The sequence below is a fragment of the Equus caballus genome, chromosome 3 (genome assembly GCF_041296265.1).
Source record: "Equus caballus isolate H_3958 breed thoroughbred chromosome 3, TB-T2T, whole genome shotgun sequence".
In the NCBI taxonomy this organism is placed as follows: domain Eukaryota; kingdom Metazoa; phylum Chordata; class Mammalia; order Perissodactyla; family Equidae; genus Equus; species Equus caballus.
The window spans coordinates 49,726,039-49,740,175 of record NC_091686.1 but is presented as its reverse complement, the minus strand read 5'-3'; the positions used below and the strand labels follow the sequence as shown (position 1 = coordinate 49,740,175).

At 37.4% G+C, this 14,137-nt stretch overlaps 1 protein-coding gene across 12 annotated transcripts in view; it reads left to right on the top strand.

Moving 5' to 3' along the window:
- The window catches only part of BMPR1B (bone morphogenetic protein receptor type 1B), a 377,788-nt gene that overhangs the window by 108,841 nt on the left and 254,810 nt on the right, over window positions 1-14,137 (top strand). The window contains exon 1 of one of the 12 annotated variants that reach the window (XM_070262218.1): window positions 8,219-8,370. The exons of the other annotated variants lie outside the window; for them this stretch is intronic. Coding sequence (XP_070118319.1) covers window positions 8,304-8,370 — 67 coding nt within the window. The 5' untranslated portion in view covers window positions 8,219-8,303. Of the gene's footprint in view, window positions 1-8,218; window positions 8,371-14,137 lie in introns of those variants that run through there. 12 annotated transcript variants of the gene reach the window in all.

The window sequence follows — 14,137 nt, the reverse complement described above, 5'->3', positions numbered from 1 at the left end:
ACTGCTTGGCACGCCATGCTGTGGTAGGCGTCCCACATATAAAGTAGAGGAAGGTGGGCATGGATGTTAGCTCAGGGCTAATCTTCCTCAGCAAAAAAGAGGAGGATTGGCAGCAGTTAGCTCAGGGCTAATCTTCCTCCAAAAAAAAAAAAAATCCACCTATGTGCCATTTACAAGTACCATGTCTAAAACGTTAAAAAATGGCCAGCCCTATGGCGTAGAGGTTAAATCTGGTGCACTGTGCTTCCACAGCTGGCTTCATGGGTTCAAATCCGAGGCATGGACCTATGCCACTCGTCCAGCCATGCTGTGGCTTGAAACCATAGAAAATAGAGGAGGATTGACATAGGTGTTAGCTCAGGGCTGATCTTCCTCAAGCAAAAAAAGAGGAAGATTGGCAACAGATGTTAGCTCAGAGTGAATCTTCCTCACCAGAAAAAAAAAAAAGGTAGAAAATAAAAAGTGAAAAAATATATATCAGCCCAATAACAATAAAAAGTAAGCTTGGGTAGATAGAACATAAGAAGTCACACTTTAAGATTAACATCATTACTACAGATAAAACAAGGTCACGACGTTTTGGTAAGAAATTCAAACATCCCGAAAGAGACAGCACTTCTTAATTTGTGTGTATCTAAAAGCATGGTTTAGATTTTTTTATAAAACTAAAATTAAGTGAGTTCACAAGTTGAAGTTAACAAGTGAACCTTTTCAGTAGATTTGAATGTAATGCTCTTTGCTATTGACTGACCAACAAGGTCCCAAATCAGCAAGCATATAGAAGAGTGGAGCCACACAAATGTGACATTTGACATAATGGCTCTGTGTTGTGTACTGCACTGCAAAATTGTTGAATACACATTCTTTTCAAATTCATGAGAAACATTTTCTAGAAGTGACCATAGATCTTCCAGGTAGCTGAAGACAATGGAGGGTAGTGTAGTAGGTAAGCTCCCCAAATCTCCTCTCCAAATGATATGAAACAAATTTACAACTACTAAATTTCTATGCAAAAGTACACTTTCAACATTACTTGAAGACAGAAGATGTAGAGATGGAGGTAACGTGAAGCCTGCTGTCCTGCACACTCCTGGTCCACTGTTATGCTCATGGGGCAGAGCTTTGCAATGTACAAACGCAGCCTGAGGACAACTGCTGGGAAGAAGAAGAGTGATGCTTACGAGGGACCCTGAGGAAGAGTTGGAGAGACCACCACAAGGACTAGATACAACCCAAACCTGAAAACACTAAAAAAGAAACTGGGAAGATCAGAGCAAGACTTCAGAGAAAGGATTTAAAAGTCGGTGTTATTTAAAGGGCCAGACCAACAATTTGATGGGAAAGTTTGAGAAATGCATGGCTTTTCAGGGAGGGGAAAAGGGAAAAAGGAAGTAAGAAGGGTTCTTTGGCAACTGAATGGTGAAGGAGTAAAGAGGGAAGGGGGTACATTTTGGGTTCTACAAAACAAAAAACCACAGTCTTGAAGGACTGACAACTCCCACCCCCACCCCCAAGTCAAGTAAACTAACAGATGGACGAAACAAACCAGCTGAAGCACCTGGACTTTGCCAGACTGACAGAAAAGAGCACCCAAAATATTCCATTATTACAAAATGAACGAAAGGAAAGTAAAATCTATACAGATCTATTGAAGAAAATTGGGAAAGGAATTTTCACGGGAATCAACAACATAATCAAGTGGAGGAAAATACTTCCCCTGTCCTGACAACCAACCTAGAGGTAGGAAAAAAAAAACTATGTCTGCAATCCAAACAGAATTCAATATATTAAACGAGCTTTTAAGAATATGAAACCCAACTTTAACTTAAAAACCAAAAAGGAAAGATGAAAAATAATGTAAGTATTGAACTCAGGAAATAAATGGAAGAAAAAGAGAAAATTATCTAGAAAATAAAGATAAATTACAAGGCACCCAAGGGAGAATAGACTCAAATGAAAATAAGACATATCAAAGAAAGGCAGTATCAAAGAGAATACAAATGACATAAACAGCAAAGTAAATCAGAAAGTATTGGAAGTGGAGGGGCTGGCCCCCTGGCCGAGTGGTTAAGTTCGCGTGCTCTGCTGCAGGCAGCCCAGTGTTTTGTTGGTTCAAATCCTGGGCACGGAACTGGCACTGCTCATCAAAGCATGCTTAGGCAGCGTCCCACATGCCACAACTAGAAGGACCCACAACAAAAAATATACAACTATGTACCGGGGGGCTTTGGGGAGAAAAAGGAAAAAAATAAAATCTTTGAAAAAAAAAAAAAAAAAAAAAGAAAGTATTGGAAATGGAAGACAGACAATGAAGGAATAATGTAATATAGCTCCTTTCTTTCCTTCCCCCTTTCATTTGTACCCTCTATGTATGTATAGTTAAAAAATACTGTGTGTATCTACTGATCTTTTTCACAGTCTGATGGTGGTACCAGGGCTGATGGTAAATTACAAGTGGGAGGATGGAGGAAGGCCTTCTGGGAGATGGTGTTTTCTGATCTGGGTCTCAGAGAATTGGGGAGGATTATTGACAGGCGAAAATGGGGAAGAAGAAGATCATTGTAGGTGAAATTCTCTTACTAAAGGCACAGGGGCAGGAAAATGTAGGCTGTGTTTGGCAAATGCAAGTAGTTGTGACTATAGGATGGTTTATCATCATAATAGCATGACTAATAACAGTCATGACAGTACTAAGTGCTCTCTATGTACCAGGCACTGTTCTAAGCACCTTGTAAACATTAGTTCATTTTTTCACACTTGTATGAGGTAGGAGCTATTATTAATCATGTTACAGATAGGGAAACTAAAGCATGGAGAAATTAAGTAGTAACTTGGTCCAGAACTGGTAAGTGATAAAGCTGGGGTCAAGATAGAAGAAGACTGACTGTAAATTTGTGCTTGCACCCATAAATAAAGTGACCAGTGACCCCAAATTTCTAGGCTAGTCTGAAGTTCAAATATTTTATTATAAGGTTATTTCATGGGATTGAATTGTTTCGTTGGATTTTGTTGTTAGAAAACCTAATAATGATAGCTCTCTAAGGAAACTACTTTCTCTATTATTTCTTACTCTGAAAACCTGACATTTTACCAGTATTAAAACATTCTAAATTTTATATTTTGCAATACTAAACTGAAATAAGAGTAATCTAAAAAGTAAAATATTGGCTTCAGGAGCCTTACTTTGCTTAAGTGTATGCTGGAGCCTCAAAGAATGAGAAAGAAATGATAATGAAGTCCTTTTAGTATGTCAGTGCAGGACTTGCTCATGTGAGATCGAAGAGAGACCTCCCTCCTAATGAATTTTTATTGGAAGTAGTACAGTGGTGATGTTCCAAATGTATTATCCAAGAAGGAATGTAATGGAGTTTTAATAAAGATATTTTATCCCCTGCCTTCCTATATTTTTCTTTCTTTCTTTCAAAGATTGGCACCTGAGCTAACATCTGTTGCCAATCTTCTTCTTCTTTCTTTTTTCTTGTTTCTTCTTCTCCCCACAGCCCCCCAGTACATAGTTGTGTATTTTAGTTGTGAGTGCCTCTGTTTGTGCTATGTGGGACGCCACCTCACCGTGGCTTGATGAGCGGTGCTATGTCCGCGCCCAGGATCCGAACCAGTGAAACCCTGGGCACCAAAGCGGAGCTTGTGAACTTAACCACTCAGCCATGGGGCTGGTTCCCCTATATTTTTATCTTAACTTGCCTGTGGTTAAATTTTTTTCAGTCATATGTCACAATATATCTAGAATTTATCAAATATCTTCTACATGATAGGCGTTTTCTGAGTCAAATGTGTCTAAGCCCTCTGATAACTCTGTGTTATCTCCATTTCCCAGATGAAGAAACTGAGGCTCAGATTAGTAAAATGGAAAGTTAAGATTGAAATTTAGGTTTGTGCAGCTCCAGAGCTCGTGCATATTCTACTCTGCAGTGCTGGTTCTGGTTCTTTCAGAACAGAAAGTGGTCATTGGAAATAATAAAGGCTTTACTCTTTGTTCTGATAGGAACAGAGGAGGTGCTGCTTAGTCCTGAGCCTCCGTCAGGTTCTCCATTGGTGCTGGTGTCCTGCGGAGAGCTTTCCCACACACAGTAACTGTCATGTCCCACAGCCTTAGTGTTCCCAAATGGGGAACCTGAGAAGGAGCCAGGTTTCCTGTGAGCAACAGATGGTAACTGTTTAAATGAGCTAAACTCTGGATCTCATCTGTGAAGTGATTTTGAGTTTTTGTGGGGTGGGTGGGTTTGGAGGACTAGTCAAGGGAACAAGCTAGTAACAAGATTTAGGAGGAGGAAATAAACAAACCCAATTTGTCTGTAGCTTTTTTCACTCTTATGTGCTCTTTAATCACAGTCACATGGCAGCTTGTATTTTTCTGTCCCCTCCTCCACCCCACAGAGAGGGGGAGAGATGAAGAGCATGGCAGGAGTTGAAAATTGTAGTGTGTTGGCATCCAACAAGTGAGTTTTGCTGTGGGGTAAGTCCTGTGGCTTGTTTTCTGCCTTCGTGAATAGAGCCTTTCCATCTTTGCCAAGCCTGCAGTTAATGCGGTCAAGGGATTTATTATGAAATGTACTAAATCTTGGCATGGAGCTAATTGCATATAACAAGAAGCGTGCTAGAGGCTTGGACCTGAGAAGTGACACATGCAAAAAGCATTCTCTTTCTGATGCTGCTGAAAGAGGTGTTGTGTAGGGGAATGTCTGCCTGTCTGCGCTGATTGCTAATGAGCTAACCCCTCACCCAAAGCAGAATTCTGGGTTACTTGGTAAAATAAATGCAGAGTTTTCTCTCTCTCTCTCTCTCATCCTCTCTCTCTCTCGAATATTTATGAACATTTGGCAATTGAAGAATGAATGTTTATTTACTAACTCCGACTCCACTTCTAGAACTCCTCCTAAATCATAAAAAATACATTCGTGGCCATTTAAATTACATAATCATGGCCTAGAATGATTCTTATGTAAAGGTATAAAAGGCAAGCAGAGAAGTTGTACTAGCACAGGCTGCCATAACAAAATATCATAGAGTTGGTCTCTTAAACAACAGAAATGTATTTTCTCTTAGTTATGGAGGCTGGAAGTGTCAGATCAGGGTGCCAGCCTGGTAGGTCTGGTGAGGGCGCTCTTCCTGGCTTGTAGATGGCTGATCTTTCACTGTATCCTCACTTGGGGTGGGCAGGAGGGGAGACTGAGAGAGCAAGCATGCTCTCTGGTGTCTGTTCCTATAAGAGCACTAATCCCATCCGCAGGGCCCCCTCTCATGACCTCATCTAAACCTCATTACCTCCCAAAGGCTCCATCTTTAAATACCATCCCGTTGAGAGTTAGGGCGTCAACATAGGAATTTGGGGGGGTACACAATTCATTCCATAGCGGAGTATTTAAAAGAAAAGACAAATACTGCATCTTTTTAAGCCCAGTGTATGTCCTTAAAACTTTGTCCTTAAAACTTTATTTTAAAATTTAGTTTAAAGTAGTAAGTGAATAATTTAAAAGTAAAAATTGAATAAATTTTAAATTCTTTTCTATTGTTTTTGTGAAGTTTTGTTGTATGAATTTTCTCAAAGCTTTATTGGGATATTTATCTTTGTATTTGTAACAACACCCTAATGTATGCCTTGTATGTAGTGGGTGCTTAATACTTGTTTGGTATATTAGAAACTTAAACACGTTTAGCACTTTCCCATAGTACATACCATGTTCATCTTAATTTACTGAAATATACAGAGACAAACCAATGAAACTTGGTTCAATGAAACAGTCACATCCTCTCTTGAATATTATGAGAAACATTTTTCTACAGATAATTCTCTTCCCTTCTGATGTCAAAAGCTGGTTTACAAAGTGCATTTAGGAAATAAATGTAAAGTTTCGTTCATATTTTCCTAGATTAGTACTTTTGTGTGCATGTAAGGCTAAGACCCTGATACTCAAGAAGTAAGTGGGAAGAGAATGATCGTGGCGGCTTCCATCATACGGTTAACACTAATCTTTTTGGTCCTAGTGGTTTTTGGAGTGGCAGTAAATCCTGAGCTTAAAACAAAACATTTGTGGCCACAGATTTCCCTCCTGGCACAGCAACAAGGAAATGTGGGAATGAAAGTGTGTGTAGCATTTGAAAGAAAAAGGTAGCGTTCAGAAATAGAACAACTAAGAGATCATTTATATGATCCTTACAACATTGCAAATTCTTTAATGTCTAGGGCTTACTGGGTCAGTCTGAATTTTTATCAGGTGCCAAAAGTTGGCATTGATCAGGGTGATAAAAACCCGATGATTTACAGAGTAGGAATGGTTTGTTTGCTAGTTCATTCATTCAGCATTGATTTACTGAGGTCCTCCTGGGTTTGAGGCACCAAGCCAAGCAGTGCGACAGAGAGATAGACAAATCAATGATAGCTTTTACCCTTGGGAACTTAATTTTGTATTTACTTAACTGATATTAAATTGAATCCCCCCTACATATACAGTACTGTCCTGCCTCTTGGGACTGAAAATACAAACATCATTAAGAATGGTCCTTTTCAAAAAAGCTTATGTCTCATCTAGGAAATACACATAAACACATAATTGCTCTTAGTTACTAAGTTTAGTAACTTGAGGTTTGGTGCCAGGTCTAAATAGAGGTTAACATTCAAGAAGAACATATGGCTTTCCACAGCATTCACCAAGTTTGGGATGTGTTATCCCAGTAGTTTGAGTCCTTGCTACCCAAAGGGTGGTCTGAAAACCAGCAGAAATGTCAAGACTTGAGAGAGATACTGGAGGTGCTGGATCTCAGGTCCCACGTCAGTCCTCTGGAATCCGTCTACAGTTTAATAAGATCTCCAGGTTGTTTCACATGTGTGTTGAAGTTTAGGAAGCTTTAACACAAGGTTTGACTTGTACTCATAATTATATAGCTGAGCTGTTTTATTTGCACATGTGTTCTTTCAACAAGCATTTATTGAACACAAGGGTTTATTGAAAACATACCAGATATTGTACTGGGAGCTGAGGACAAAAGAAAAATAAAAAAGAATAACTTTTAGCCATAAGTAATAGTTAAATAAATTCTATAACCTGGTAAATAAGTAATTATATCAGTATGGAGGGTAATGAAACTTTAGAGAGGACATGATCCCTGAATTGGACCTTCAAAGATCCACAAGGATTTGTTTAGGAGGAGAGGGGAAACTATCCCAGATTCTTTTCTCAGATTCCATTTATCTGTCAACTTTTGAATAGGTGAATTCCTAGAGATAGGTTGTCGAAAATCTTTAAGAAATTATTAGGTAAGCTCCTAAATCAAGGTTTGAATATTTTGGCACATTTTGTCAATGGGTTGAGGCTATTGTTTCTTAAGGAAATGTGATATAATAAAAATGGAGTTCAGTGTGAGTAATTTTACATTCTGAGCCTCAGTTTCTTCATCTGTAAAGTGGGAATATCGGTTCTACAAGGTTTTAATGAAGATTGCAGTTGTAAAGAATTTAGCACTATAGAGTATAATAAATTGTAACTGTTATTAATGACTATAAGAACAATTTACTTTTGTTCTTGACAGACTGTTGCTAATTTATATTAGCAAAAGGAAAATACAGTAATGTGACATGTTTAAAAATATTCCTCAATAATATTAAATAATAAATAATAAATTTTCCTTTATAATCTGAGACACGAGAAGATTAAAAAATGAGAAATAGTAAGTCATAATGTCCAAAAACTGAAAAAATGTGTTCACCTTGTTAAAGAGGAAACTCTCAAACTTAACATTCTCCTTTGCCTCTAGACTCTGCCCTTCAGTGTTTATAGTCAGTCCCAGGATAGGCCGTCTCTGTCCGTAGTAATGGGCCATTTTGGTTCTTAATGAGGCTTTACCCCAGTGCCTTTTAAATATTTAAATGGTAAATTTGTAGAAAATGGACTTACCATGTTGTGTGTGGGCTTCCCAAGAAGAAATACATTCATATTCCTAGAGAAAATATGACTACTACTACTTCATTTCACAAATTTGGGAAACATTTAAGTACCAAGCTGATAAAAAGCAGCTGAGTCTTTCTCACATAAACAGAAGTTGAAATTGGCTTTCTCTAATCGGTGAGAAGGAAGTGTTCTTCATTCAGTGCTCAGGAGCTGGGTTCACTCAGTGTTCTATAGCTGGAGCCTCACATGACTTGAGGCGAAACTTCTTAGTGCCTCCCCGTTCCTATAAAACGGCCTCCTGAGAACCACCAGTAGAAGGCAAGAGGTAATTGGAAGGTACTGATCTGAAGAAAGGCGAGAATGGTGGAGAGAACCTACTGCTAAGTGGCATAGTCAGGAATGGATAACAACAGAAAGTGGGCTGAGGTACACAATTTGAGTCCCACAGTGAAATGTGCTGCTCAAGGTAAACAGTCCATTTGTGTTGTCTTTGGCAGTTCTTGAGAACCTTGTCATGTTAATGTAGTTATTGAAATTGGAAATTGTAATGTTGCTCTCATATTTCACTTAAAAACAGTGCTGCTAACTCCCACCTTGAAAGACATCACACGTATTTCATAAGCAGGGTACTTTAGTATTTTAGTAACCCCACAAGAAGGATAGTGAAATGAAATACTGTAAAAGCACAACTGATCTGCATTTTCTTTTCCCAACTTGCTTGCAATGAAATGCATGATGTAAAAATAACCCACTACCAAGTTCTCTTTACAAATGCACAAATGGTCCTCATTGTGTGTCAGAGATCACCCTGGGTCTCTGTGACCTTGGCAGCATTTCAGGGGTTACATTTTCACATGGATCAACTGTTCTTGAACAGTTTCTCCAATATGTTGGCGTAGACCAGCCTCTCCTAAACGGTGAGCATTTATACTTCTTTCCCCACCTATTTCCCCTCACCAAACAGCCATTATGGCCTTTATAAAAGAAAGGAAAGGAGAGAGAGAGAGAAGAGAGAGAGAGAAAGGAAGAAAGCAGCCCTAATTACCATTTATGTAGAAGTTTCCATATAGCCTCAGGGCAATGTTGTGATCTTAGTTCATATTTGTCCCTTTTTTATTTTAAAGGATTGGCTCTTTAAGGATTTCCTTTTGAGAATAGTTTATGTTGCTTATTGCTCCCAATAGAACAGTTTAAAAGATATTTATAAAACAGGACCTGCATTTTACTTGACACATCTTTTGATCACTTTTATCATAGGGAAGAGTTGTTGATTTGACTTTTGGTTATTTTGGAATTATTTGAAGAAGGTAAAACTTGTATTTCTTCAAACTTGGTAATCTTAAGCACTGAATACTGAGAGAAGCTGCCAGTTCTTTTTCTTTTTTGTTCTTTCACATTTTAGCCTACTTCTTAAAATGGCTATATAAATAGAGTCCTTTGATCGTTATCAGGTTTTTAAAATTATATCAAATCCATGATGAAATTACAAATTTCTTCCTCTTAGTTCTCTGAGGATTGGGCAGAACAGTTATTCTGCAAGTATCATGATACAGAAGAATAATAGTAGAGAAGAAAACAGTTAATATCAGTGTCTTTAATGTAACTTCTCTTTGGAGAGACTTGGTAGAATCATGTCCAACTTTTAATGTAAACAAGTATCACAACATTCTTTTTTCTCTTGGTTTTACATTTGTATAGCTGGTTCAAAGTTGAAAATGTGTTTGTTCTTGAAAGGAAAATATCCCTCATTGCTTAGATTAATGGTGCTTCAAGACATGTTTATTCAAAGATGGCAGCAAAGAGGTGAATAGGCTAAATGCTCCCCATTAGAGATCATTGTGTCATACACAACAGATGCAGCCGGTGGACTGTTTATGTAGCTGCCTTCAATTTTTCTTTGATTTATAATCTCTGAGAAAGTTGAAATGTTTTGTCTCTATTTTTCTTTTTAACAAAAGTAGGGAGATTTTAGGTAAAAACCTGTTAATTCTAAAGATCCATTCATGAAGAAGGCTTAGTTTGCTGTACTGCAGCTCTGATGTTAGATTTTATATTCAGGTTCTTTCAGGAGTTGCTCTATCAGGCAGTTGAACCAAGGAAAATTATCTTGATTTTGGTGTCTTACAGGCTGCTTGCAGGTATATACATAAAATGTATTGATTAGATTTGAACATATGGCACTTCTAAGTAATCGTTAAGAAATACTCTGGTCTTTATGAGGTGTATGACATTTGTCTTTTTGGTGGATATCAGAAATATGCTTTATATAGCACTTAATTTTTAAAGGAAAAAAATCAGAACTTTTCCTAAACCGTTATGTTTCTTTTGTGTTCAGTTACTGGAAATCATCAGATGAACATTCTAAAATAGGCAAAACCGATCGTACCATATGTTTTATTTAATGCTAAGATGTGATACAAACATAGCAATCCTAAAAGGAAAGGAAATTAACCTGTGTGTATCTGTAGGGTTTCTCGGGAGAACTTCTGGTTGGCATTTGAGTTGAGTTCTGTTGGTGACATAAATATGTTTTGGAGAGTGTCTTTTGTGACCACTCTCACTGGTATGACTTTTTATATGTAACAAGCAATCTTTTATCAGGGATAGCAAAAAGACTTTCTACTTCTAGAGATTTATTTTTCATTTCATGATGTAGTCCTGGTTAAAAGCTCTTTGGAGATTTATAAAAAATATATCTTCACTAATACTAACTCGAAGAATAAAAATGAATAACATCTTTCTTTAGAGGTTTGAAAAAATGTTTATCCTCTTGTTTTGTTGAAATTGATGTAACTTCTCAAATCAGTGATATATATGTCTGTGCATGTGTGCAGAGCCCATGGGTACAATATTTTTGAAAGTTAAATCTAGGCTTCATGATCAAAACATCTGTTCCAGTGCAGAGAGAGAAGAGTGTGAGAATGGAGTTTGTTAAATTGACGTTTGATAGTTGTTTTGTGTGATTGGTCTTCTGATGCTCTGAGTTTGCTGTATCCAAATCTGAAAGTTCAAAACTAGCTCTAATTTCAGCTTGATCATTTTTTCACCAATTAGTTACAAATAGCATTTCTTTGATTATGTTCCAGTGTTAGGAACTTATCAAGCTCAAAACTACTAAAAAAATAATAAAGCTTTCTGGAGTGTGTTTACATATATAAAATGCCTATAAATTGATTCTTGAATCTAAACGACAATGTAAACATTTTGGAAAAAATGTAATTATGTAGTTCTGATACTCTTTTTGCATGTTTTAGGTTACATTAAGTTTGTAGAGTTTTGCAGGAGTTATTTTTTTACTTGTCCCAATAAGAAAAGCAGATGTTTGCCAAAAATTGTTGGCTTTTAGAATATTAGAATATGTTTTAAAATGATTAAGTGCACAGACTAAGACCCTATTGTATGGAGAGTCTTGGAACAATAAATTAATCTATATCCTGAATCAATAAGTGAAATGAAGAGATGGTACTGATTTGAAAGATTATCTCTTGTGTATTTATAGTTATATGTAGTAGGCAATATTTGTAAAAGTCTGATTTATTTATATCTTGGCTTACTCATGAATGTGAAAGGGTTATAGGGAAACCTGAGATATTTTACCTGATAGGATTTCCATACTTAAATATCAGCCAGTCAGAATGGATTTGAGGCCTCAACCTTGTTTTCCTAAAGCTCTCTGATAAGAAGAGCTGCCCACTCCCCCTGACTAATCCTGGCTCTGCTGCTCCACTGTCATCAGGGAGAGGGGGATTCAGGCCCCCCTCCCCCCCCCGGCTGAAATGACATGATGTGGCTTTTGGCCCAGCACTTCCTGCTTATGTAGGATGACCTTGAGTGGACTCCAAAACTTCTTGTGCTCCCAGTGTAAATAAGTGATGGTGATATCTGTTCCTGCACGACTCGTGGAGATTCAGTCATTGTAGGTGATGTGATGCATTTGAAGGCATTTGGCAGTTTTGGCTGCTAAGGAATTGTTCTTATGTTTTCTAGTCATCCAGAAAACTGGAGCATTTGTACCTGCCAACTACCCCTTTTTTAGCACCCTCTGCCCTCAGTGTGTCTGGTGTATTTTAGTAAAACTGGTAAAAAATAAAAAAAATTTGAAAGAAGGAAAAAGTCAGCTATAATCCTGTATATTTATTTCTGTTCTTTTTTCTATGCATTTAAAAAAAGAATTAAAAGCAATAATGTGTATATTCTTTCACATTTTTTTTTACATATAATATTAATACATACTATTTTCCCCCCAGATTCTTTCAAACATTGTTCTGTATACACTGATGGATGTGTAAGATGTTCATCCAGGGAGGTGTACTGTGGTTGGCTTAACTCTTCTTCTGTGCTTGGATGTTTGGATTGTTTCTAGTTTTGATGTTATAGATAAGTGCTACAAGGAGCATCTTAATCCATAAAATTTGATCTGATTGTGGCATGTGTTCTTCATATTGATTCTTAGTAGTGGAATCACTGAATCAGGGAGTAAGTACTTTAATGCTCTTGATAATTACTGAGAAATTATTTTCTGAAAGATTTTAAATGTAGTTTAAATTTGTCCCTTGGACTAGGCATTCTCTTGGCTTTTCAAATTTTAAACACTCTACATTTTTCTAGGCCTAGTTCTTTCAAAAACCCTTCCCAGAGTCCCCCAGCATGCTTGAAGAATCTCTCATTATCCCCAAATTTACTAATTTAATTTAAAAATTCAATATATTATCCTGAGATAATAGCAGTTATAGTTGCATTAGTTTCCTGAGGCTGCTGTGATAAATCAACACATCTTAGTGACCTAAAACAACAGGAATTTATTCTCACAGTTCTTGAGGCCAGAAGTGCAAAACCAGTTCCACCAAGACTAAGTCAAGGTGCTGTCAGGAGGTCTGCGCTCCCTCTGGAGGCCCTGGGGGACAGACAGTCCATTCCTTGTCTCTTCCAGCTTCTGGTGGCTGCTGGCGTTGGTTGACGTGTGACTGCATCTCTCTTGTGTCTGCCTCCATGGTCGCATTATCTCTTCTCTTCTGTGTGTGTGTGACATCTCTCTGACCCACTGCCTTATCAGGATGCTTGTAATGGTGTTTAGGGTCCACCTAGATAATCCAGGATAATCTCCTCATCACAGGATCCTTAATAACATCTGCAGAGATCTTACTATATCAGATAACTTTCACAGGTTGTAGGTAATAGGACCTGAGGTCTTGGGGGACTGCTATTGAGGCCCTATGATATCTATTACTGAGATGCGTAAGGAACTTTGACTAAGGATTTGGATATTTCTTTAAATCTTATGTATTGTTTATAGCCAAATAACTGATATTACGGAAATGATCTAATTGAATATGAATTGTGAATGTGAATATAAAGATATGAAGAGCTCCAAGTAGGATTATCTCTTACTAGTATTCTGTGACCTCCTTTTAAAGGAGGCATATTTATATTTATTGAGATATAACAAAAGAAGAGTTTATATTTTGTAATTGATGTGTAACATCTTTCATTAGAGACATGAAATTTCCTATTTCAAATTCATGAAAAATTACTGAGAAAATTTATTATAGTTGCTGTCAAAATTAAGCAAGATATTAAGACTTTTCTTTTTAAAATGGGAATGTTTCTACTGGAATTAAATTAGGCATAAATACCTTTGATGTCAGCTGAGTGTCCCTGTTCACCCACATGTGGTGTAGGTATAGCTTCAGGTGTGTGTTTCTGACCATCTATACCAGGTCCAGAGCTCGCTATTCAAATTGCTAATGTACAGTTCCAGAAAATAGCAGGTTGTCGCTTCTAGACTCCCACTATGAGAGAGGAGCTCAGGGGAAAGTGGTAGAAAAGGCAAGGGTTAGAAATAACCTGCCAGTTCTAATCTTGAGAACCGTTGCATAAACAAGATTGGAATGAAAACAGAGGTTTTTTTTTTTTTAAATTTGGAAACCTGTAACTTATCCAATCATAACATTCCATGCTGAGTGCATGCACACTTTTAGAAAGACACCACACTGTAGTGCACTGGGTCCCCAGCTCTGCTTCAGTACTGGCTTTGTGTATAACTTCAACTTCAGATGTCAGTTGGCTGGATGGTGTATTTTTATATTGCCTCCAGTAAAAAAGATAAAATAGCCAGCAAAATATAGTCAGCATGGCAGTAATACATTCTAAGAGCATTGTACGTGTTAGTCAGAAGGTTAGATCCTGTATATATAATGCAAAATCATAAAGGTACAATTTAAGTTTTCATATCT